At 38.8% G+C, this 27,767-nt stretch overlaps 1 protein-coding gene across 1 annotated transcript; it reads right to left on the reverse strand.

Moving 5' to 3' along the window:
- Positions 1-1,707: 1,707 nt before the first annotated feature.
- Positions 1,708-27,454, reverse strand: LOC131938906 (uncharacterized). The gene is made up of 2 exons (XM_059297131.1): positions 27,389-27,454; positions 1,708-3,311 (listed from the first exon to the last, which is right to left on the reverse strand). The coding sequence occupies exon 2, from the start codon at positions 3,274-3,276 to the stop codon at positions 2,317-2,319; it is 960 nt and encodes a 319-aa protein (XP_059153114.1). The 5' UTR covers positions 3,277-3,311; positions 27,389-27,454; the 3' UTR covers positions 1,708-2,316.
- Positions 27,455-27,767: the final 313 nt, after the last annotated feature.

The raw sequence follows: 27,767 nt of genomic DNA on the forward strand, positions 1-27,767 counted from the left end.
TGTTGCCCAGGTGTTGACATGATACGCTTTTTTGAGATATACATACACACACACACACACACACACAAACACACACACACACACACACACACACACATGCGCGCGCGCGCGAAATTCATACTAGGTCGGTAATGGCGGAGAGAACTTATAGGTATACATTATCATGGCGACAACAAAAGCGACTCTTATTTTATTTACATGAAAGCGTGTTTTCCAAAAAGTGTCACCATGCCATTATCATTTTCGCAGCGGGGTTTATTTTAAGTGTACCCCGTGCACGCTTGTTTACATTTTAAAAGACGTGTCGCGTGTCTTCCCCTTACGGCTTCCCTAATAGAGAAACGAGAGGAAAGACAACTGTTCTAAAATTAGAACAGCCTTGTTTACAGCCACGAGTATCGTCCCTTGTGAAAAAATTCGCGTCAGAATCATTAACTAAACATTCAATTTCTTTAACAAGTTAAAAAATAATTTAGGAAGACAAGGGTTAACAACATTAGACGCCACCGTTTTTGTTTCCTGTGACGACAAGGCACAATATACTTTTTTATTTTATGTCTCAAGTAGAGGGGTGGGATATTTTTTCTTTGTAAGCGTGTTGTAAACAATAGGTAGACGAAGCGATTACTAAGTAAGAGGGGAGAGAAGTGACGTACATCGCGATATTTGAAAACATGGCGATGTTTAACCTCAACCAAAAAAGGCAATGAACCTAGAAGGAAGACGAATATATATCTTAGTCTTGCAGCAGATTACCTTCCCATGTTCGCTTTAGTATTACAGTTTTCATCAATCTTCTTTTTGACTTGAACTTCTTTAATTTTTAAGAAAGTTTACTTATACATAATACATTACGTCTAATGACATTTTTTTATTTTTACCACTCAATGTATTTTCTTTTTCTATATCTTACATTGTCATCTTAATTTTTGATCACCTTAGGTGGTGGTAAGGTGGTAAGGTGGTGGTAAGGTGGTGGTAAGGTGGTGGTAAATTTGCTTAAGATTATAAACTTCAAGTTTTAAAAATCAACAACGTTATCGTACGTCGTGTCAAATGACACACCGTTTAAAATGTCTACATTTAAAGTTCACCAAAATAATGACGTAAAAACTAAATATGATATGACGTTAGCATACATATCATTCAATCGAATCACTCTAAAGTACAAATCTATAATTTATTTTCTACTTTTTATTGCATCATTACATAAAAGCTTGTTATTAAAACGTTTTTTATGAATTTTTTTTTACCCTATTCTATAATCATAGGTTGCACACTGAAGGTTCAGATACTTGACCCTATATGTTCAAATACTTGACCGTATGTGTTCAGATTTTCGACCTATATGTCACATACTTGTCTCCTTTCTATATTATTGGATGAGTAAGTTATATGGTAATGTGACCTTATAGGAAAACGTTCTGGTAATGGGACCTTATAGGAAAACATATTCTGGTAATGGGACCTTATAGAAAAACATATTCTGGTAATGGGACCTTATAGGAAAACATTCTGATAATGGGACCTTATAGGAAAACGTTCTGGTGATGGGACCTTATTGGAAAACATTCTGATAATGGGGCCTTATAGGAAAACATATTCTGGTAATGGGACCTTTTTGGAAACATATTCTGGTAATGGGACCTTATATGAAAACATTCTGGTAATGGGACCTTATATGAAAACATTCTGGTAATGGGACCTTATATGAAAATATTCTGGTAATGGGACCTTATAGGAAAACATATTCTGGTAATGGGACCTTATAGGAAAACATATTCTGGTAATGGGACCTTATAAGAAAACATTCTGGTAATGGGACCTTATAAGAAAACATTCTGGTAATGGGACCTTATAGGAAAACATATTCTGGTAATGGGACCTTATAAGAAAACATTCTGGTAATGGGACCTTTTTGGAAACATATTCTGGTAATTGAACCTTATAGGAAAACGTTCTGGTAATGTGACCTTATAGGAAAATATTCTGGTAATGGGACCTTATAGCAATTATAGAACTTTAATAACTGGGTATTGAGCGCGCTATAGCTAGTTAAAATGTCACGAGTTCAGCCCTCGTTGAGATGTTGTAACATGGATGAGTCCAGGTATCTTCAATATATCATTGCTTACTTTGAGGTCAAAGGTCGAAAGTACTTTGTCCACTTATTGTCCGTGTATTCCGTGACCACAAAAAGCCGATTAAACTCTACTTCATCTGCCCTGTAGAAAGTCAAGGTACTCAAAAAATAATACTGACGACTTGAATTTTTAAAATAATAATAATTTTACTTAGCAAAATAAACAATGTATATCAGTGTACATGATACATGTGGTATAAATATAACAAATGGGTGCATCTAATTGTTGACATTTGAGATGACGAGTAGGTTATGGCATCTTTGTGGTTCGAGCTGGGGGACTGACAAAAATCCGTGTTAAACACAGATTTGGTCGCTTTGGCCATGTTTTTAGGAACGGGGACAGTCAACCCTTCAAACTCCGCCGTGGTCAGGGGAAACACGTCTTCCTTGGCGAAAATCACCGTGGCGGTCAGATAATGCGTCACCGCCCAAACGTAAAGGTCGTTTTCTGTGTAGAAGAAGATGTCGATGAAAGGGTACCCCAGCCTCGGTTTGGTGGAGTTGGGGTAGAACTTCCAGTGCATGGTGGAGGACGCGAGGAGGATGTACCCGTCGAAGCATCCCAGGGCGTCCATGACCGTCTCCCAGAGGTTGACGTTCACGGCGATGTCGATGTCGTCGTCCCATGGGACCATGCCCCGGTGTCTGTACGCCCCTAGGAGGGAGCCTTCCACCAGGAAGAACTCGACGTTGTTCTTTTTTAAGGCGTCAGTCACGATGAGATAAATCTGCAGGAGGCGGGTTTTTTCTTCCTCGTTGACGATGGGAAGAAATCGCTGATGGATCTCGTCTCTCAGCTTGGCTTCTTTGGCGTCCGCGTAAAATTTCACGCCGTATTTTTTTATATTTGGGAGATCCGGCGCTGATGTGAGTCCCCGGCTGCAATCGCGGCCTTTTAAATCTAGCGTAGATTTGGTAAACAGCTTGATAGCAATGACGTCCAAAGTGCTGATCTCCCGCCAAGCTTTTGGCCAAACGGGTTGGAATATTCTGTTCCGGATGAAAGGCACGAAGCAGACGAGCAAGATGAAGCTGACGAACAGAGCGAGGCTGAACTTTTTGGTGCACATGGGGCACGCCGTCTGCAGGGACCGCCATATTCCCGCCATCAGAAGGCTGGATTTTGCCATCAGGCGACAAGGGGCATTGTTGAAAAATGTCGAATCTGCAATAGATGAACAGTTGTTTTAACTGTATAGAATATAAGACAAGAAACAAAAATTGATGGAAATAGTCAAAGAGTGAGAAATAATCTCCAATAAAATGTTCTACGAGCGTTGTCTCTGTTTAAAGCGTTAGTGTGGGGGTCTGAACAAATTTATAGTGGAGGATATGGGGAGTTATAGAAATGCAGAGGGGGGGGGGGGGGCTAGCTGTGTCCCAGAGGCCCGGGAAGTTTTAAAAGGGGCCCCCAACTCCAGATTGAAACTTTCCCATCACGACCTGATTAAACACCTTGACATAAAGCAATGGTAAAGTACCAACAATTTTATTTTTTAAATCAAAACTCGAATAGGACTATTATAAGACCGTTCTTTGGGGGGGGGGGGGGGGCACCGAGAATTTTTTCCTGGGGGCCCACCGAGAATTTTTTCTTGGGGGGCCACTGGCACAGACAGGCGGACCAGCTAGAATGCAGTTCTAGTCAAACAAAACTGACCATTAAACTATAATGATGGCCAGCTCGTGTATTTGATACAGTGTTTTAAATCCGAATGTAAAGCTAAAGCGAGGTAAATAAAGACGTCTCTTGACTGCTACCTGATCTATATTTAACTTTTTAATCCCCAGCATGTTTTATTGTGTAATACAAAGTAAAAAACAAAATCAACGGCTTAATTGTTAATAAGTAACAGCTGTGTGTAGTTTTTATCTAACTGTAAATCACATGAGTGGCGGTGCGCAGAATGGTGGTGGGCGTAATTTCGGCTTAATACATGCCGTGGCACTGTACCATCAGGAGCGGATTAAGCCGCTGTACTTCGCAATCATGGGCGGATTAAGCCACTGCAATGTACAATCAGGAGCGGATTAAGCCGCGACACTTTGCAATCAGGAGCGGATTTAGCTTTGATGGAAACTCGGGGCAACATTGTGAAGGGGCCTCGGCGTTTAGGAATATTGTATATTATTCTGATAAGTGAAGTGTGATATCCTGTGTTGTAGATACCCTATAATTACTCGATTCCGTTTGATGAGTAATAGTTCTCTTACAATATATGTTGCGTGGGATACCACTTCACAGATATGAATTGTATCCGTGTACAGGGTATTTATCATTTACGAAAATAGCATTAAGTTACAAATAAAATAAATATACCAAGCCCCTGCAATACTGGCAGTGCAACGGGGTGGTCAAATGGTAGAGCGTTAGGTCTAGCCCGAAGATCTCCAGTTCGGATCTCAGTCCGGACTGAGGACCTATGTTCCCTCTAAGCTGCGCGGTTGCGCGGCGGCGCAGTAGTTTTGAACCTGCCGCGCAGTTGTTTTGTTAAATACATACATCCTTGTATAAGACTTTTAGAAGACCCAGCACACAAAATAAAAGTTGCACACTGGCTTTTTCCCCTTACAGGGAGCGTTGCTCAGGACTGTAAGAGAAGTCCCTGAGTCTACTCAGCTCTGATGTGTACCTGACTTATGTTTAGGGAAAGTAAAGACGGTTGACCATAGTGCTGACCACACCATTCCTCCGTATGCCGAGATAAAGAAACATATTAACTCTACTTCACCTATTATATTCTATATAAGTTATATATATATATATATATATATATATATATATATATATATATATATATATATATATATATATATATATATATATATATATATATATATTCTCTATAATTCTGGCCGGGGAAGGGGTTGAATTGCTCAATAGCGGTAATTCCCCCCCCCCCCACCCCGCCTGAAAGAAATTACGAGAACAGCTTGAATGGGTTATAGTGCCACCAGTATAAATAAATGGAAATCTATAATGTGTTAAGAGAGAAAAAAAAGTTTTACAAGAAAGAAACCATTAGTAATTATCATTTTTTATATTAATTATTTTTCATTTTCTTATTCCACCATTTCGCATGCATTAGCGAGTATTAAACTAATTACATTTTATTTAATAGAGAAAAGTGGTCGCTGTAATTGGAAGAGCATTTATAAACCACACGAGGGAACAGTAAAGTGTGGTATTGAGGTTTTTCTTCTTTACTGTTACAAAAAAAAATTAACAGGCTAACGGTTAAAGTTTAGGGTTGTTTTTACTTTCTCGTATATACGTAGTATAGAGAAAGTATTGTAATCGTGCAAAAAAAAATCGAGATTTTTACAAATCTCGACGTTTTACACCTCACTGATACGGAAAAACATAATTTTGCAATCTTGTCCGTATGTCTGTGTGTGTGTGTGTCTGTGTGTGTGTCTGTCCGTGTGTAAACACGATAACTTGAGTACCGTTACAGCTAGGTTGATGAAATTTCATATATAAGTATTTTATCAAAATCGTAGATCCGTATCAACTTTTGAGCGATTTCCGATAACCGGAAGTGGTACTTTTCCTACTTTGAATTTTTTAAAAGCCTATAACTTGAGTACTATTTCAGATAGATAAATGAAATTTCACATGTAAGTAAAAGATCTAATTCTCTACCTTCTGTTAAATTTTGAGTAATTTCCGTTGACTGGAAGTAGTAATTTACGCTACTTCCGATTTCTCAAAAAACTAATGTAAATTTTTAAAGTACTAATAATATTGCGCACTATTATACGCGTTTTTATTCGGCGTTTGCTTGGTGCGCAATGTTTTTTTTATGAGATTCTATTCTATTTTTAAAAGTTTAAGTATTTAAAATGGATTAAAAATCATAACTATATCCCCAGTTACCATCCCCTGTTGTTTTATATAAGAATATTCGAGAAAGTTTAGGGGAGATCACTACCGGTTTATTTTTTAAAATTAGATTCAAGCTAAACAAGTTGTCAAGGATGTCGAAACAGAATAGGGTTAAGACAAGGATTAGATGTGGCGATTATGGTCAAGTATTGACCATTCAAATAAGGTTGTTGGGATAATGGTAGGAACTATTTACTTCATGGAAAATAAATATTTAATAAATAAAAAAAATGTAACAAATCTTTACTTAAGTGTGACGCAGCCATTTTCTTTTTATGCGGCACTTCCGTTTTTTTATTTTTTTATTTTTTTTATTTTTACTGCACTCTTCGTTTTACTAAATTGGTGTGTACTATAAGTGACTTGTACAGACTAAGTGTTAAAGCAAAGAATCATTTTTAGACCTAGTAGAGTTAAACTCGGCATATGAAGAGAAGGTGTGGTCAGCACTATGCCCACCCGCCTTTACTGTCCCTAACCAGAGTGTCTTCCAGACATCTTTTCCGGGGGGGGGGGTCTCCCTTAGAACGAGATGGAATTTATATAGAAAAAATATACTTTCATCAGTGTACGCTTAAAGGCTTAAAGTTATACATTTTAATCTTGATATTCCATTATTTCTGCTCTCATCAATAGTTTTAATCTGAAAAAACTTAACGTTGTCTAAGCGAGGTATCTGAATGTATTTACTTTTTTACAAATGGATACAGTGAGCTCTTTGGATTAATCACACGTAGATTAAATAAATGTTAATGAGGAAATGAATTGTTTTTTGTTTTTTGTTTTTTTGTTTTTTTTGTTTGAGGATTACCGATTTTGATTTTTTTTTTTTTATTTAACTTTTCCTTTCGATTCCTGGTTACTCATCTTGTGTTAGATGTAGGTTCAATGTTGTAGTTTACGGTGAGATCTAGAGTAAAATAGTTATTTTTAATTATTTAAATATACTGTAAAGCGTTTTTAATTATTTAGATATACTGTAAAGCCTGCCTTTGTTTTTTACAGCATTCCATTCACAAAACAGACAATCGTTACGTTTTTATGTTGCCTTTAATCACGTATCGCTTGTCCCCTTTTTATTTGACCAGCTTCAAACACCACCAGTTTACTGTTTGTCCTTTTGTCGCTATCGATTACAGCAGGTGTTAGTACAGTGGGTATCGATCCCTATTTTTCGTGCAACAATATTGTAGCTTTTTACACACGCTGGCTGATCGACAAATTTCACGATGAATGATTGAATGTGTTTTTTTAATTACTGCAAAAAAAATTTTTTTCAATTTCACGGGAGTGCAAACTCCGCTGGGTTTTATGTTGCGATCGTCTAGAGTGAGTAATTTATGTAGTGTGCGCCTGTTGTAGAATTCTGATGTAAAGGTCAGGTGAATGGTGTTACGGTCACCGCACTAATCATCGCGTCCCCATTTACACAGCACGGCGTCACCATTTACGCCACATTGCGTCACCATTTATAACACACCACTTTACTATTTATACATCAACACATCACCATTTACACCTCACCGAATCACCATTTGTACCACACTGCATCACCATTTACACCGCACTTAGTCGCCATTTACATTCGATCTTATCATCATTTACGGCAGAACTCATCACAATGTACACACCACACCTCATACGCCAATCCTTTACACCAGTATTTATTCAACCACTTTACTCTTTACTTCAGCCCACGCTTAACGACAAACCGCTATTTACACCATACAGTACCACACACACACCACAACTTACTGAACACCACACGTTACCACACACCACAACATACTGAACACCAACGCACCATAATTATAACCACACTTTACATTGAGCGACTGAACATTGACGCAATGCTATTTGCCGCAACGTTGGCGGCGTGGTCGGGTGGTAGGGCGCTCGACCACTAACCCAAAAGTCTCGAATTCGGATCTTGTACTCGAGTCTGTAAAAACGTCCTGAGTCCAACCCAGCTCCGATGGGTACCTGACTCAAATTCGGGAAAAATAAAGGCGGCTGGGCGTACTGTTAACCACATCACCCTTTCATATAGCATGGTCAAGAACAGGGGTTCCCAACCATGGCGCCCGCTGAACGATTCTTATGTGCCCGCCTCTCACTATTCGACAGAGACAGAATTTTTTTCAAAAACATTATTTTAAAATATAATTTATTTTTATTCATTTGTTACAGTTTTAACTTTTTTTTGACTGCTTAGGTTTATTAAATATGTTCGATACTTGTTTTAACTTGTCTAGCGGCGAGCCAGACTGCACTATTTACGTTTTGTAAATACATTTCTCTGTGTGTATGCAATTTGAAAAAAAAATGCCAAATAATTTTATTATTTGGAAACATTTTGTTTATTATTTATTAATACATTGTGACTATAAGAAAATAAGAAAATAAATTATGGGAAAATGACAAGTTATGGAAGGAGTTTGTCGATTTAAAATAGGTGGTGCCACCCTACCGATATTTTAGAATGTGCTCTAGAGTAAAAAAAAAAGGTTGGGAACCCCTGGTCAAGAAACAGGTAAACTCTACTTCATCTGCCCTATGGATCGTCCAGACAGTAAGGGGAACTTTATTATTCCCCGCAGCACACAAACACTTTACACCAAAAACTATTTACACCACACCACGCTTTACATCACGCTTTACCAGCTCCTTATTTACAACCTTCTCAGACCCAACGTATCCATATTCGCCAACTAATCAACAAGTAACCAGCAGCCTAATGCTTTACCTAAGCCTCAATTAGTTAACACAATAAAACATCAATAGGGGTGCCTCTTTACACAGATTAAGTTACTTAAAAAACTGTTTGATGACAGCGAGGTAATGCGATAAATGGGTCAATATATTTTAAAATCCGATTCATGTCTGAACAAAAAAAGTTAACATAGAATATACAGCAGAAACTACCGTTAACGATGCAAAGTTATAACTTGTTTCTAGAGCAGCGGTTCTTAACCTGGGTTCAATCGAACCCCAGGCGGTCGGTGAGTCAGTGTCAAGGGTTTAGCGGAGGTCAAGACTCACACCCGACTCAGATGATTCACGCTCGGATTGTGGTCAGTGTGGACGATAGAACTATTAAGAAGGGTTTGGTGAATTCGCGTGTGATGAAACGGGTAGAGCTCGGTACCTCCAATAGATTAAGAACCGCTGTTCTAGAAGGTTCTCAGTGTTCAAATTCGTTTAGGTGCGGTTGTCATCAAGTGCAGCAGTGCACTTTACCACTGACGGATCTAGGTGAGGGGTATACCCCTTTCCGACCCCCCCCCCCCCCCCCACCCCCACCACTTAAATTTTTGGGAGCGGGGTTCAAAGTATATATTTTCTATATAAATTATTTATATTTTAAATTTTGATCGGGTGGGAGGGGGGGGGGGGGTAGTTGGATGTTGCCATCCATTAATTGAAACGCCCCGTTTAGAATAGTGTAGTGATCGCTCACTATACAAAAAGTGTCCATGTAAGTTTTTCCGCAATGTAATTTTTCTTTCTAGCCTTCAAGACTCAAGATAGACATGTGCCAATCTACAACATTTCCAGGTCACATAACAGATGAGGAGATTGGGGCAAACCTTCACAGACAGCATTCATCGTTTATATTCCTGTATATTATCGTTTATATTCCTGTATATCATCGTTTATATTCGTGTATATCATCGTTTATATTCGTGTATATCATCGTTTATATTCGGGTATACTGTAAGTTGGGGGGGGGGGGGGGGGCGTGAAGCTGAATAGGGTTGTTGTAGTACATTTTTTTTCGTTTATATTGAGGGGATAAAATACAACGCTGTTAAAAAAATCGCTATTCGCAAGAAAATATTCGGCTGAAGACAATCTAATAAAATACTTAAAAAAAACTTTTTAAAAAACCACGTTTTTCTTGTGGACTAAAAAGTAGAAAATAACTATTTACATACATTTGATGACAAAAAACGTGGGTACGTTCACCATCAAATTTCCCGACCCATCTGCCCAACCCACGTTTTTTGTCATCAAATGTATGTAAATAGTTATTTTCTACTTTTTAGTCCACAAGAAAAACGTGGTTTTTTAAAAAGTTTTTTTTAAGTATTTTATTTTCTCCTTTTTAGTCCGTTGCTACACATGAAAAACGTGGTTTTTAAAAAAGTTTTTTATATAGTTTATTTTCTACTTTATCTAATGACTTGATTAAGTATGAATTGACTAAGTGTTTATAAATACACGGACTAAAAAAATCTTGAGCGACCAGGATTCGAACCTGGGTTGTCGCGGCCACAACGCGAAGTACTAACCACTATACGATCACGGCCAGCGCGCTCACATCGATTGGGGCCGAAGTAACTGTGTCTATAAGCCTCCAGTCTTGTCGGTATCTTTAGAAATCATGTCCTCAATTTTATGGTCCTTGGGGCGTAATTAAATTAAGCTAATTACCGTCTCTAATTGCTAGTTTTTATGATTGCATCTGAAATTGTTAGGCGAAAGTAGCCTACATGCCAAATTTCAGATCTATTGAGCAATCAGAAGTGGGTTAATTTTCGATGTCAATTTTAACAACAAACACACGCGAAGCTGAGTTAATAAAAACGTGTTAAAATCCATAAAATTTGAGGGGTGACACCAAGGCAAAAAAAACTGCAAAATGTACAGAAGAAAAATGCTTTTTTTGCCAGTTCCATTAATGATTAATTAGAATAAAACAGTCCTTTAAGTACAAATCGACAATTATTACAAGGAGGAGGTGTGACACTATGACGAAAACGTACTAACTTTAGAGAAAACACTGCTACATCAAACTGTTTTATTAACAGAATATAGATAAGCATCGTTACTATTCAGTCTGCAGTGATTAAAGACACGTACATGTGCGCGTATGTGGCATATATTTAAATTATAGGCTTATGTAGCCATATATATGTATATATATATATATATATATATATATATATATATATATATATATATATATATATATATATATATATGTGAGGGTGGGGATTTTTACGAAGGCGGAACGAATGCATCCAATAACACACAGTTCAAGTTCCAAATACAAAGTTCTTTATTCAAATGTATATAATCAATTTTCTACCTAACTAATCTACACTGTACTACTTCTATCTGACTGTCCATACCACATGCTACCTACTACTACTAACTGTTCACTATACTACTAACTACGCACTCCCATGACCAATCCTAACACTAACTAACTGTTCTCTACATAGCTACATCTGCTCCATTCTACAACCTAACACCTTCTCTACTCCTCGCTGGCTACCTATCAACTGCTGGCCTATCTCTCTACTGCCGACCCACGCCTCAGTGGTCAGCTGACCGTCCCACGTGACCGGTCAGTCCTGTGCGCCCATTGGTCTCTCTACCCAACCAACTAGGCCTATAGTCTGTTTCTGCTAACCTATATCTGCTAAACATGTCTGACGTAATCTTGCGTCATCACATATCTCCCTCCCTTTCTGTAGCTGACAAATTATATTTTTCAGCGTCTGCTACTAATCTAATACATCAACAACTATCTATCTTACTACTCTATTCTATCCCTAACATAAATCATGAATCATGTAATCAATACAAAATGGGACAGCACAGTTTACAAAAACATAAAATCTTGTGTCTGTGTTCCTGAAAAACAAATGTCATTGTTCTAGTTCTTGTGTAAGTATCCTGACGTCTGTGGTGTCTCTGCTTGATAATGTATGTCTATGTTTCATGGTATGCGTGAATTCAATCATGTGTAACTCAGTTCTGGCTAGGTTGTCGTGTACTGGCCTTGAGCCAATCTTAGTGGTAATGTGTAACTGGTTGAACGGTTCAGCGAGCAGTGTAAGTGTATGTGTATGTGTAAGTTATATAATTGTTGGCGTTCCTCTGTGGTGGGTGGGTTGTGGCGAGTTTTGATGTAAATTCCCGTGAGGCGGGTGTAGGCGTAACTTTCGTTGGTCAATGTGATGACGCAACAATCTGATCTCAACGCTGGTTGAGACGTCCACGTAGAGTGGTTATGCGATGAACTGGAGCTGTCTGATGTGGTGGTGAACAATGACGTAACATTCCGACGCTGGGAACTTGGACGATGGGTCTTCTACCCTTTGTATGTGCCGTAGGTGTACGTAGCTGGCGGTCTGTTATTCAACTCCAGTGCGGGGGCGAAGCGGTGGCGATGCGTCCGTTGTCTTGACCAGGGCAATTCTCCGTTCGGCAGGGCTGTTCGCTGTCCAGGTAATTCAACGTAATCAGGGTTTCAGGTGGCGGCACTCTTTGAAGTGTCGGCTTCATCTCGTCTCATTCTGAATAGCGCTGGTGGGTCTGAAATTGTATTACGAGACCATGAGCAATGGTTTTACGTGACTATCTTAGTGCCCGCGCAGACAAGTATTCAGACAGAGGTACCTTCCATTAAAAAAAAACCTCAATCCCAAATTTAAACGTGCTGAACATTTGTCTGGCGGCATAAAAAACATAAAAAAATAACATTACAACATAACCAAATTAAAAAAATCAGTACACTCTAATCTAACAACAATCTGTAAAGCCTAATAAACTCAATAGACGTAAACACTACTAGAGTTTAGAAATAGCTTCACAAAAAGAATAGACATGTAAGTGTATATCAATAATATAGTGCCATTTCAAATCAATATTCCAACACGTAATCATATAGTGGAGCAGCTCTCACTATGTGACTTCTGACTTGACTTAAACTGGCTGGCTTGACTCGATGACTGACTTCCCTTATGACTTCAGTAACTTCACTTATTTCTCTTTGACTTCAGTAACTCGACTGACTTCAAATTAACGACTGACTTCACTTTAGACTTCAGTAGCTTGACTGACTTCGAGATCACTATGACGACTTATTTCAATTCGACGACTTACTTCACTGACTTCATAAACATCACTGACCGACTTCGACTTCACTTGACGACTAAATTCTCTTTGACGACTAACTTCACTGCGACAACTAAATCGACTGACTTCATAGACCTCTGACTGGCTTCGACTTCTCTTTAACTTAATAGACTTCACTGACTGACTAAACTTCGACGACTTAAACGTCTTCACTTTGACTTCAAAGACTTTTCCTTGACTTCAACGACTTCAATATGACTTCAAAGACTTCACTTTGACTTCAACAACTTCAATATGACTTCAAAGACTTCACTTTGACTTCAACTTCAATATGACTTCAACGACTTCAACGACTGACTTAGATTAACCTTACTTCAACTTCAAAGATTTCAACGACATCACTTTGATTTCAAAGACTTCACTATAACTTCGACGATTTCACTTCTTCACTATGACCTCAACGACTTTAATATAACTTCAAAGACTTTTCTTTGACTGCAACATGACTTCAACTACGTCACTATGACCTCAAATACGACTTCAACAACTTATTGACTGACTTGACTGACTTCAAATAACCTCTTTGACTTCAGTTCTGACTTATACTTCACTGACTTTAATAACACTATTGACTTCAGATTGACTACACTGACTTCGACTTCAACTATATCGACTTCACGTCGATTTCCTCGACTACTTAGTACACAAAAAAAACCTCGACTTGACTTCACTTTTATGTCCGTTGTTCAAAATCATTTGTGGGGGCGGTCCGGGTCAAATTCCTGGTCATGGGGTTGATGTTCTTGGGCAGTTGCGTGTTATCTATTTGTTTCACTGATTCTAATGCTAACTCTGCTTTTGTTCTTGACATTTCTTACTATCTTGGCTATCTTGTTTCTTAACCTACTCTCTAAAGATGTTTCAAATTCTTCTCCTGTTTTGTCTAATGGTATGCCCCGTTTATAGCATTGAAACTCTGCCTCCATGGTTGTGTATGTGTGTTTGTGTTGAGGAAAGTAAACAAAACTAATGCAACAGGGCGTAACATAAGAATGTGTAAGGCAGAAAAACCGCTGGCACAAACTATCCAGCACGGGTATAAACCCAAACGTTTAAAAATTTTTTGGAAGGTACTTATCTTTTTGGACATGTTGACTTTTCCCTTGTGTTGGTAATCCACACTCGTTCCGGTTGAAGAAACCCGCTGTTGTGATGAGTTAGAGAAAGCAATACACCAGTCATACTCCGTCATGAATAGCTGATATACGTTCTTTCCCTTACTCGACCCGCGCTCCACCAATTGTGAGGGTGGGGGTTTTAAGAAAGGCGGTAACGAATGAATGATGATGACAGAAATATCCAACACAGGTTCCAAGTTGAAAATCAAAATGTTCTTTATTCAAATGTATATAATCAATTTTCTACCTAACTAATCTACACTGTACTACTTCTATCTGACTGTCCATACCACATGCTACCTACTACTACTAACTGTTCACTATACTACTAACTACGCACTCCCATGACCAATCCTAACACTAACTAACTGTTCTCTACATAGCTACATCTGCTCCATTCTACAACCTAACACCTTCTCTACTCCTCGCTGGCTACCTATCAACTGCTGGCCTATCTCTCTACTGCCGACCCACGCCTCAGTGGTCAGCTGACCGTCCCACGTGACCGGTCAGTCCTGTGCGCCCATTGGTCTCTCTACCCAACCAACTAGGCCTATAGTCTGTTTCTGCTAACCTATATCTGCTAAACATGTCTGACGTAATCTTGCGTCATCACAATATATATATATATATATATATATATATATATATATATATATACTTTGTGACACCACGAAGTGCCGCACCGGGTGACACCCTACATGGCGACGCCACTGCCATAACCAACGCCCATCCACTAACCTAAGCCAATACCGATGAACTAACTAAGACCGGAGATACATAAGGCCTTTTTGTAGAGAACAGGGTTGAAAAGGGATAGTGGGTGTAAGGATGTGTGTCTTTTTATTTTTAACCCACACACCTCATGAACCATAAATAATTTCATGTGTGTTATCCATTATTTTTTTGTTTACATTTGTCTTTGTTTCCTATAATGTATGATATGTTGCCCACACATTATGTGTGTAATACACCTTTGTTTTTATTTCCTATGATGTATGACATGATTATGATGCCCCCCCCCCCCACACATTATGTGTGTAATTCACCTTTGTTTTTATTTCCTATATGATGTATGATATGTTGCCCACACATTATGTGTGTAATCCACATTTGTCTTTTTTTCATATATTGTCTGATGCCCATACATTAAGTGTGTAATCCACCTTTGTTACTTTCTCGTATATACGAAGTATAGAGAAAGTCTTGTAATCGTGCAAAAAAAAAAATCGAGATTTTTGCAAATCTCGACGTTTTACATCTCACTGATACGGAAAAACATAATTTTGCAATCTTGTCCGTATGTCTGTGTGTCTGTGTGTGTGTGTGTGTGTGTCCGTGTGTAAACACGATAACTTGAGTACCGTTACAGCTAGGTTGATGAAATTTCATATACAAGTATTTTATCAAAATCGTAGATCCGTATCAACTTTTGAGCGATTTCGGATAACCGGAAGTGGTACTTTTTCTACTTTGAATTTTTCAAAAGCCTATAACTTGAGTACTATTTCAGATAGATAAATGAAATTTGATATGTAAGTAAAAGATCTAATTCTCTACCTTCTGTCAAATTTTGAGAATTTTTCGTTGACCGGAAGTACTTATTTACGCTACTTCCGATTTCTCAAAAAACTAATGTAAATTTTAAAAGTACTAATAATATTGCGCACTATTATGCGCTTTTTTATTCGCGTTCACTTGGTGTGCAATTAATTTGTCTACGAGATTTTATTCTATTTTTAAAACTTTAAGTATTTAAAATGGATTAAAAATCATGTCTAGAAGTCTATAGCCCGAGTTCCCATCCCCTGTTATTTTATATAAGAATATTCGAGAAAGTTTAGGGGAGATCACTCCCGGTTTATTTTTATTTCCTCTGATGTATAATGCCCCCACGCGTTCTGTGCTATGCAAATCAATACCACTATGGCCCTCAACCCACCTACTCAGTAGAGCATCAAATAACAATTACTTGTCTCGCTGATCAGACGTAGCCTATGTAGGGCGCAGCATTAAAGTTTTTTTTTTTTATGTAAACAAGAGTTTTCATTTTTTTAAATTTATTTTTGTTGGAATAATTTTTTAAAATGATCTCAGGTAAAGGTTATAAGAAAGTGTGTATTGAAATTAATTTTTTTTTATAAGAGCAGCTATTGTTGTAAGGATTGCTCCTTTTATAAAGGATTGGAGGATGGGACAAGGAATAGGTAAGAGGTCAAGGTTATTGCAACCAGCGTAGTTGTCATGGGAGTGATTTTTTTTTTTAAATGTGCAAATTATATATGTGTATCTGGTGTGTGTGTGTGTGTGTGCGTGCATGTGATGTGAGTGTAAGTGTGTCTATATATATATATATATATATATATATATATATATATATATATATATATATATATATATATCACTACAATTAAAGAACTGGTAAGAATAAAGAGGAAATACGTGTCCAAATCATGTATTTCGGTATTTTAGTTTATTTCCATTTATTCAGAGAGTTGGATTACATTAGGCCTACCTGTGAATTACATTACCTGTGGATTACATTAGCTGTGGATTACATTAGCTCTGTTTCTTAGTTGGGCGAACCAATTCGTAAATTTATTCTAACCGCCATCTGGTTTTCTATCGCGGTACGTTTTTAAATCAGGTGTGTGTGTTACAGAAATTGCGTGACGGGGGTAAAGTGTGGGGGGGGGGGGTGGGGCGTGTGGTTGTAGCGAGTGTTGCACTTAAAACAAGCTGATCGTATCTTCTGCCCCCTTGCCTATACTACACTCGTCATCATTTATTGCATCCTCTTTACATTTTTTGTAACTGCTGTAGGCCAAACGTGAATTGGGGGAAAATAAAAACTGTAACCGGAATTTCGACTCGCTAGCCGAGACGAGTTTACCTACTCAGGCAAACGCATTTAATTACTCGTTGATTACACAAACACTTTCTCAACACAGCTACACGCGGTGTGTTTGTGTGGTGATTAACGTAAGTTCAAGGACGGTAGGTCGTTGGGGGTCAGGTTTATTTTAGTAGCTTAAGTAGGAGTTTGATTGGTGGGAGGGTTAATTAGTGTGGTTTGCTGTTGGCTTTACTTCACTAAATGGGGATTTTGGGGTCAAGTTGTTCCTACGCTTTAAGAAACGTGTTGGTGTTGTTCTAGTAAGACGGAGATGGGGAGAGAAAGGGATAAAGGAGAGAGCAAAGATGAGGCGGAGAAGAGAAAGAGAGGACTGTAGAGCTGAAGAGAGAGGTGGAGAAGAAAGTAAAGAGAACAAAAGAGAAAGAGGGTGTGGTTTAAAAATTTAGATAAGGGGAGTAATGGAAAGAGGAAAAAGTGTTTTATAAAAACAGAGGAAGAGAATTTGAAGAGAAAGAAAGTGATATGGCAGAGATAAAGAGAGAGGTAAGGAGAAAACGATGGAAAGATATAGAGGAGAGTGAGAGACAGTTTGTGTTGTTACGTGGGAAAACGTGTCCCAATGTCATTAAATAGTAAACCTCATCGATACAATGTCACCCCCCCCCCCCCTCAGATAATTTTGTCAGTTTTCTACATCAATTGCGCGACACCAAAATATAAACTCTTACAATGGGGGGGGGGGGGGGGGGCTTTATCACCAACTTGAATACTTATAAATAATCATAAAAAAAAGTTTTAAAAAAACCACGTTTTCTGATTGAACTAAAAAGTAGAAAATAAATGCTATACATCACAATAATGCAAGCGATCACTCTACTATAAGCGATGAAAAACGTGGGGCGCCGAAGTAAAAGTTATATTACTATTGATTAGATAATACTATTGACTTTTATTAGGGAGCTTGTAGAGAGTCAACAGTATCAGAAACTGTAAGAAAATCACGGCGCCCCACGTTTTTCATCGCTTATAGTAGAGTGATCGCTTGCATTATTGTGATGTATAGCATTTATTTTCTACTTTTTAGTTCAATCAGAAAACGTGGGTTTTTTTAAACTTTTTTTATGATTATTATTTTCTACTTTTTAGTCTTTGTCTGTTTGTTTGCATTAAAATCTTGCTATCGATTTTATCTTTTCACTTTTTTTTTGGGTAAACGAAGACAACTCGTAAAAAGACAACTCGTAAAAAACACGTTGTGTGAATACGTTACTGACTAGAACACATAGATTTGAACCCGTGTCGAGTGGGATAGCAATCGTGTGCCCAACCACTCGACCATATCGTCTCCCCCATACTGGCCACCAGTTGTTACGGTTGTTTGTACACAAATACCGCGTGAACACTACTCAGTAAGCAAAGAGGGAGAGTACCGAACCTTGTTTTCATCAAATCACAGTTACTGGGTGATGTCCCTTTTTCCCCACGTTTTTACTACAATTATATAGCGGTCTAAAATGCTCAATAAAATGTTTCCATGGATCAATTTAGTAATAATAACAATTGAATATTCTATTGTCATCCAAAACAAAGCTTCCCTGAAAATTTCAGCGCGCTAGCTAACTGGGAAGTGCCAGAAATTTCGATCGCAAGATTTGATTGGAAAAACAGAGACGAAAGCAAGTTAAAGAAAACGTGGGAATATAAATGGATGGGGGGGGGGGGGGGCTAAATTGATACTTCGCCCCGTGCACAAAAATGGGTTGCTACCCCTGCTGTGTGTCGAACTCCAAACTGACAGTAGGTGTCTTTGTTGTGTTTTAATTAAAACTAATTAGACTCTGGACTTTTGCTAATTAGCTCTTCTCGACTTTAAACAACGTCTCCTTATTTTTTTAAATTAACAATCTGAATACAGAAGGTGGGGTGAAGGTGTAGAAAGAGGAGGCGATGATGCATTGAAGGTGGAGGAAGAGGGAAACGGGCATTACCACCCCCTTCCCGTCATTGCCCTCCCCCCCCCATCCGGAGTAATTACCCTCCTGTCAATTACCCCCGCCCAGTAAGACATTACCCCCCCCCGGTCATAACTTAAGATACAGTTAGGGTCAGAGGCGTAGCTAGGGGAGGGCGGGGAGGGCGGCCGCCCCGGGCGCCGACCCGAGGGGGGCGCCAAAAGGGGTAGAAAAAAAAAATTAAAAGCTAATTTTAAGCTGCAGCTGAATTATAAACAGTCAAAGTAAAGAAATTTAACGGCTGAGAGACTTTGCATACTGATTTAACTGTTTTCTACCTTGATTGTGTAACTGTAAAACGTATATCTTTAAGAAACAGTGACCGGAAAAACCGCTTTCCAGCTTTCCTAGATGGGGAGGGGGTGGGGCGCTTTTTCGAAGACTAAAATCGGAAAAATTTACAACGGATTAAGGAATAAATAACCGATATCACTCAGAAAAGAAACCCATTGAACTAAAGCGTATTTTACGATTATGTAACATAAAAAAGAGTTAGTGACGTTTAAAATCCGCTCTACCATTTTTGTCCAAGATCGTGGGGCGCTTTTTCACTAACAAAAATCGCAGGATTTGTACTAGATCGGTTGCTAACACTTAATGTACGATTTCACTACCCAGCTTTGCTAAGTAATAACGCGACTAGTTCTTTGAACATTTATTACGATTCTCTCAACTTGATCGAGATAGATCAGATACTTTTACTTGATTGCATAACATCTTGCCTGGATCATTGCATTATTAAAGAAAAATAAATATGACGGATTCTTGTATCGCTATCCGATCAGTAAAATAGCAGACTGTCGGAGCGGGTGGATGGGAAGCGACACTCTTTGCCAAAATTTTAAGAGAGAAGAAAATGAGTTAATTGTACTGATTATTACTTTGTTCAACCTAACTGATAATTCAAAATTGCAATATTGGCCTACTATTATCGAAATTGTTCTAAAGACACGACCAAAAGTAGACCAAATAAGGCTTGCACCTTCTACAAAATACACTCTAAAGCAGTGGTTCTTAACTTTTTGGAGTACCAAACCCCACCAGTTTCTTATGCGCAATCACCGAACCCTCCTTAATAGTTGTATCGTCCACACTGACAAAATCCGATCGTGAATCCTATGAGTCGGCTGTGTGTCTTGACCTCCGCGGAAGCCCTGAGACTGAATTACCGAACATCTGTTGTAAGCTCTTTTGATTTTATACTTTTTATTCGTTTCGGCATCTTAAGGGGAATTAATTGGCGTCCAGTGAAGTTTTAGGGAACGACAATCAGCGTAATTGTTAATTTTTTCCCAGACTGTCGCACACACAAACACACACGCATATATATATATATATATATATATATATATATATATATATATATATATATATATATATATATATATATATATATATATATATATATATATATAATATATATGGGGGGGGCACCAAACTGAAAGTTCGCCCCGGGCGCCGGAAAGGGTCGCTACGCCTCTGGTTAGGGTTAGGGCTGTTAAGGCTAGGGTTTGGGTTTTAGTGACTTATGGATAGGGCTAGAGTGTGGGTTAGGGTTAGGGTATGGTTTGGTTTGGTTTTGGGTTTCGGTTTGGGTTTGGGTTAGTGTTAATGTTAGGGTTAGTGATAGGGTCAGGCTTAAACTAATGTCAAGGGTTGGGGTTGGGTTTTGGGTTTAGGCCGAGGAGAAAGCTTAGGTTTAGGCTTTTTCTTAAGTTTAGGATTAAGGTAAGATATTTGTCTAGAGTTGGAATCATGGTTCTTGACCTTTTGGGAAGGGAATAATTCCTCAGGGAGTTAATTGACAGGGGGGGGGGGGGGTAAATGGCAGGGGATAATTGCTCGGGGTGGTGGTAATTTGGGGAGGGGGGGGGTGTCCGGGGGTAATTGACAGGGAGTAATGTCTTAGACCCTGAGAAAGAGGGGGTCTGTGAAGAAAGTCTGGAGGTGGGGGTGCAGTACGTCGTGAAGGTGTGCTAATTGAGGGGTAGGGGAGTGAAAGGGTGGAGTAACTGAGAGGGGGGGGGGAGTGGATGGCAGACTGGGAGGAGTGTGAGAGCTAAAATTAATTTTTTAAATTAAGAAAATATTGTGTGTCGTGAGAAATAAAGTCATGTACTTTCAGAGCATAACATGACACAACAAATATTTGATTATACATTCTGACCTAGACAAATCGTTCTGCCTCGTTCAGTCAGTCATCCGTGACGGCGTATGGCTAGGTGACCCTGTCTTGGTACTTCCTGAGTTTTTCTTTTATATTTTTAACTTTTTTTTTTGTTCAGTAAAAAGATGTGTAGAGGGGCGTATGGGTCATTAAATATCCTGATAAGGAATGTGTGTGTAGTATGAGATTCTTTTTTTTTTGTTTATTATGTGGAAGGTGTGGGGTGGGAGGCTAAAATTGTTTAACCCACAAACATGTGTGTTAGTTTTCTTAAATACAGTCATCTCTTTGTATAAATAGGAATGTGTGTCTAGTCGATGAGAGGGTTGAAGCTATCAATTCTTGTAGAGGGGGAGGGGGAGGGGAAGCTGCCATATATCCTCGACACCAGCCATTACACGGTTATGAGGGTTCGGGTAATCGATATGTCCTCCTGCCAGGGGATATCCTGGTGACTCGACAGACTCGGACCATCAATAACTTGGCCTCTAGAGCCCCCCCCCCCCCCCCCCACCCCCATTACCCACCCCAACTCTGCTTCTCTTTGTCAATTGTATGAGAGAGAAATGCAGCAATATATGATATACACAGACACAATATATATATATATATATATATATATATATATATATATATATATATATATATATATATATATATATATATATATATATATATATATATATATATATATAGTGTGTGTGTATGTATGTGTGTATAGCATATATTACTCTTACTCTTGCATATTGATCTATTATCACCCTTATACTCTATTGAGTATCTTGTAAACTTTCATTGTTGAAATTTAAGTCCTTGTGTCTTCTAAAATAGCGATAGCTGTACAATCAGACAACCGTATTGCCGATTACCTAACCTTAACCGTCTGGTTAGCAGATTTGGGTCAGTCGTGGTTTAGTGTGTGATTGTAACAATGGTATCGTTAATGGATGGGAAAAAACCAGTTACCGGTTACCGCCCCATTGTCTAATTGACCCCATAACCTCCACTACCCCCTCCCTCCTCCAGACCCCTCTTTCGGTCGCACACGTTAATTTCACTGTTGGCGGCAGTAGTGAGTGTAGAATGACCTTTTCAGCACAATATAGCCAGACAGGGGAGGTAATAATTTCGGTCAATGGTTGCCCTTTTCAATATGTGTGTAGCGTTGGTGTACGCTTTCGTGCTTCCGGCCTATACATTTTTTTAATTAGTTTATTTAACCATCGTATACGTCTAATATTGTGTAGCCTAAAGGTGATTTTTGTTTCATGAACTGTCTACCTGCGCATGCTCGGAAGTGGGCTACTTCTAGGAAAATCCGACTTTCAGATTAATGGTGTTTTCAAAATGTAGGCCTTACATTCCCATAGGGATTCTATAGAAATAATGGGAGGGTGTGTGTATGGGGAGGGGGGGGGGTTCAGACTTATATGATGGTGTGCTACCTGTTAGGGGTGGGTTAAAGAAATGTGACTCAGCATTTATGGAGTACCGCTTAAAAAAATAATAAAACATTTTTAAAATAAACTTTATAATAAAAAAGCCCTTGACGTTTACATGCACTAAAAACGCACTAAAAAATAAAATAGGGTTTCTACACTATCATGGCGTCATTTAATAAACGATCCCTTTTCGGTTTAGTTATAAGCTAGCGGACGAACTTTGCTTCGTCTATACGTACACTCTAACACGTGTTAATTATTTACACAAGTTGCAAGTAAATTATTGATCCGCGGATAATTTTATTGTAATTAATTTTTTAAACTTTAGATACTTAAAAATTAAGTAGAAAAAAAAAAGTTGTTTTTTTAATGGCCAAGCCTTGATAAGAAGAGCCGGATTTAGTCATTTAAAAGAGCCGCGTGTGGCTCCGGGGGGGGGGGGTTGTTGACCCCTGGTTTATGACATGGCAATAATTAATTGTAAAACTAGGCGCAACTTACCGGAGAGGGAAGAATCGTGTTAATTTTCAGAAACTCCACTTTACCACAGGTGCAATTTTGTTTTAATTCAATGGAAATTCCTCCCGTCTAAAAATAAATCCAGACTGCATAATATAACAATGCGGCATGTATCCGGTTGGCATTATAGTTTTTTTTTTTAATTATTCGTACCGTGGGATAAACTGAATGCTGTAACTAGAAATTCAGGGTCTGATGAGTGGGTTTTTTTTTATGTTTAATAGCGACGACAGCCTACCCCCCCTTCCATACTGACAGACAATAGACCACCCTCGGACCGCTCTCTGCAGACGACATTGATCGAACAGAGAGGGCGAGTAACGCGAGGGGTCCCAGCGCATGTTGTACGCGAGATTTGAATATTTTAGGCGTGTGATGGCGTAATGGGGGGGGGGGGGGCTGCCGATTTAGTTGCAGGGATGGTGTCGAGTCCAGATGTGGATGACCCAGTGGCGTAGCCAGGATCGTCTCAAGGGGGGGGGGTCCAATTTTTACCCGGGGACAAACTTTCGATTTGCACCCCTTCCCTCAAACTTTCGATTTGCACCCCACCCTCAAACTTTCGATTTGCATCCCCCTCATACTTTTTATATATATACCGAGGGGTCTATGGGGGGGGGTTATGATCCCCCTAGCCCCCCTGCCTACGCCACTGGGGTGACCTAAACGAAAGAACGAAGCTGATTGGATGATTGTCAGCCTGGCTATTGACGATGACCCGCTGGGGGGGGGGGGGGGGGCTGGGCAGTGTAGAATTTTCGTCTACAATTAAAAACACCTTTTTATAAAATTTTAATGGACTGCGTGGTTTGATGGTAAAGCACTAATTTAATTAAAAGTATCGAATTTAATTTTTTTTAAATCCCGAACTTGATTCCATAGAAGGTCTTTGAGTACACCCAGCTTCGTAGCTACCTCCTCACGTTAAGCCATAAGAGCACTTAAGGCATACAAGTGACCACTGTATCGCATTTGTATTCGGGTATCGCTGAAACAAATACAATCTACTCTATTGGTGGATTGATGTGTATAGATCTACTATTGCTATACTCGATGAGGACGGTATCGAAACTTTTTTCCCCGTGCTTTCCAATAAACACCTTGAAGAGACATGATCCTCCTACACACAATACAGTTATTTGCAATACACATAATGAACTATTCAAGCCTTCTAGTTGATGTCCGCACAAAAAAAGCAGTGCTTTATCTCCTCTGACTGGATACAGAGACGTAGCGAAGGAGGGGCGGGTGAGTACATAGGTCCCCGGGCGTCGACCCTAGGGGCGCCAAAATGGGTTGAAAAAAAATTAAAAGCTCATTTTAGCTGCAGATTTGAATTATAAACATAAAAAATATATTGGGGGGGGGGGCAAAATTGAAGGTTTGTCCCCGGGCGCCGGGAGGGGTCGCTACGCCTCTGACTGGATATTGACCAACCCTCCTTTACAGGGGTGGACTGGCTGTGTCAAAAAGGCCCGGAAAATTTTAACACCCCCCCCCCCCACAACCCCAGATTGAAATTTTCATTGTTGATTTTCTTCTCCATCAAAGCCTGAATTTTACGCCTTGATATGAAGAAATAGAAATGGTAAAATGGAGAAATACTAACAAAATTATTTTTTTTAAATCAAAATCAAGGATAAAACTATCGCAGAGTCATTCCTATGGTCCTGCTGGAATTTCGTCCTGGGGGCTCACGTGGATTTTTTCTTTGCGGCTCTGCGGGATTTTTTCTTCGGCTGGCCAGCCCACCCCTAGTCCATTATATTCCTGTCTACTTCGTCACTCTGTACTCGCCGCGTCATACACACACTACACACATTCTATCAAATAACAAAACAATAGCAAATACTCTCTACCGTTAAAACAAACTAGCTCTAAAACGTCCCACATTAGTTGTCTGTCTAACTTTATCGTTAAACCTGTCAAATAAAAATCTATCTGCGCCACAACACTCAAGAATGGACTGTGTTGCCGGCCGACCGGGAAATAACGGTGTTGTGATAAGCGTATTTGGTGCTTTGATGATCTTTTTTTAAAATATAATTTGCGCAATTACAAATTTCCTTTTTTTCTACGTGCCTATTGACAGTCTAGGCTGAAAAAACTTAAAAGGAAAATTTTAAAATCGAAATGTCATTGCATTGTCTCGGTCGTATGCTAGTCAATGGGTGGATAGGTTGTATGCTGTTCATTGGGCCGATAGGTTGTATGGTGTACATTGGGTCGATAGGTTGTATGGTGTACATCAGTGGCGTTGAGAGGGGGGGGTGCGGACCGCACCGGGTGACACCATTTAGGGGGGTGACACCAAGGCAAAAAATAGCAAAATATATAGAGAAAAATTATAATTCTACTTAATTAAGTGCTTAATTCGAGTGTTAAAAAGTCTTCCAGAGCAAATTTGACAAATCCCGACAAGGGTGGAGGGGGGGGGGGGGGGAATGTGCAAATCGAAAGTTTGAAGGGGGGGGTGCGAATCAAAAATTGAAAGTTTGTCCCCGGGCGCCGGGAAGGGTCGCTACGCCTCTGGGGGGTGACACCATTAAGTGCCGCACCTGGTGACACCCGACCTCGCTACGCCACTGGTGTACATTGGGCCGATAGGTTGTATGGTGTACATTGGGCCGATAGGTTGTATGGTTTACATTGGGCCGATAGGTTGTATGGTATACGTTGGGCATATAGGTTGTATGGTATACATTGGGCCGATAGGTTGTATGGTATACATTGGGCTGATAGGTTGTATGGTATACATTGGGCCGATATAAGTTGGAAGAAAGAAAGCCAGCACATTAGGTAGTTAGATAAAGTCAAAATCAATCAGTTTAAAATTAGGTCCAAACATTTCGCTCAGAAGCAGTGGTCAAAAACTTAGTCAAGACTTTAATTAATTAATTAAGACATCCATAAAGCCATTAAACGAAGCCAAGATATAAAGTCATTACATGAAGACAAGACACAAAGTCATTACAGGAAGACAAGACACAAAGTCATTACACGAAGACAAGACACAAAGTCATTACATGAAGACAAGACACATTACACGCAGACCAGACATAAAGTCATTACACGAAGCCAAGTCATATAGTCAAGAAAACTAGCCAGGATAGCGAACTAGGAAACTAAATAAGAACGACAACTCAGCCCACTAAAATAAAACAAAATCCTAACAGATACGATTGAGATAAAAATCCCAATAACGCCAAAACATTATCATTACGCATCTTGCCTAAAGGATGTAGCTGTTGGTGTTGGGTTTGTTTTGTTTTGTTTATTCCATTCTGTGATGTTGTATAAACCGCTCAACGATAGGACAGAATAAGGCGAAACATTTAAAATGCTAGCGTCAGTCATGCAGAAATATCTGCTTAGTTCAGATGCAAGCGGGTGATTACACACACATACACACGCTCAGTCACAAAGAAACACACACAAACACACACACATACACACGCTCAGACACAAAGAAACAGACATACACACACATACACACGCTTATGCACAAAGAAACACACATACACCAAGATAAAATAAGAGAAAAATTGGATAATGTTAACAGTTATCTTTTATATACGTGCTTTTAAATACATTAATTTAATAGGGCCTGTATATTAGTTTCAGTATGCGTGTATACATTTGACTATATAACGCATGTGTATATTTATACTTTATAAATGTTTAGTATATGTAACTGGCGCACTTGTATTCCTCACTCACCACGCCTCTTTGAGTGTCTAGTCGACTCATTTCTTTCCTATTGTCCACTTTCTATTGTCCAAATGCCAATGGTTTTTCTCATATACGTTTTTAAACATTTTTACGAGTAATATTACATCTGATCAAGAATTAATTTAAATCCCAATAGAATGGGCAACTATATTTGTGTTACCTTTTCTTGTTGTTTTGAACCCCCTCCCCTAATGTAATATATATATATATATATATAATATATATATATATATATATATATATATATATATATATATATATCTATATATATATATATATTATATATATATATATATTATAGTTATATATAGATCTATATATGCCAGCCCTAGAAATCTATTTTCAATTTCAAGTTACATACTGATTTTCATATATAAACGCATGTGGGTTTTTTTAGTGTATAGATTTGAATACATTATTATAATTATAATACAGAACCAAGAGCTAGTATGCACACACACACATAAAATGTAAAACTACTAGTACTACTACCACATTACCTAATTCATAAAACTTGTCTTACAAAAAACTTTGAAGAATAAAATCTAACGTAAATTCATAAAATTCTCTTACCATAATTAGCATATTGTCCTATTATGAAATAACAATTAGGGCCAAACTTTATAATATAAAAATTCCTCACCTGTAATCCCAACAGTAAGTTTTGTGTTGTTGTTTTTTAAACAATCGCGCCGCTTGTTTGAAATTACGACATGGTCTTGGTCACCACTCGCGGCGAAACCAACACAAACGCTACTCTGGTGTAGCCTCAGTTTGTAGGTAAGCTGGCGGTGGCGTCCCTGTTTTGACGCGACCGAACGACGCGTCCACTGGCCTTGTCGTGAGACGAGTTACGGCGAGATTTATGAAATGGGCTGGGATGGGTGTTCGTTATTTTAATGGATTCGGGGCTTTGGGCCTGTGTTGTCTATGCTGAAGCCTGTTTTTTTTG

This window comes from Physella acuta, unplaced genomic scaffold (assembly GCF_028476545.2).
Source record: "Physella acuta isolate Inbredline_101_S28 unplaced genomic scaffold, ASM2847654v3 ptg000259l, whole genome shotgun sequence".
Lineage (NCBI taxonomy): Eukaryota > Metazoa > Mollusca > Gastropoda > Physidae > Physella > Physella acuta.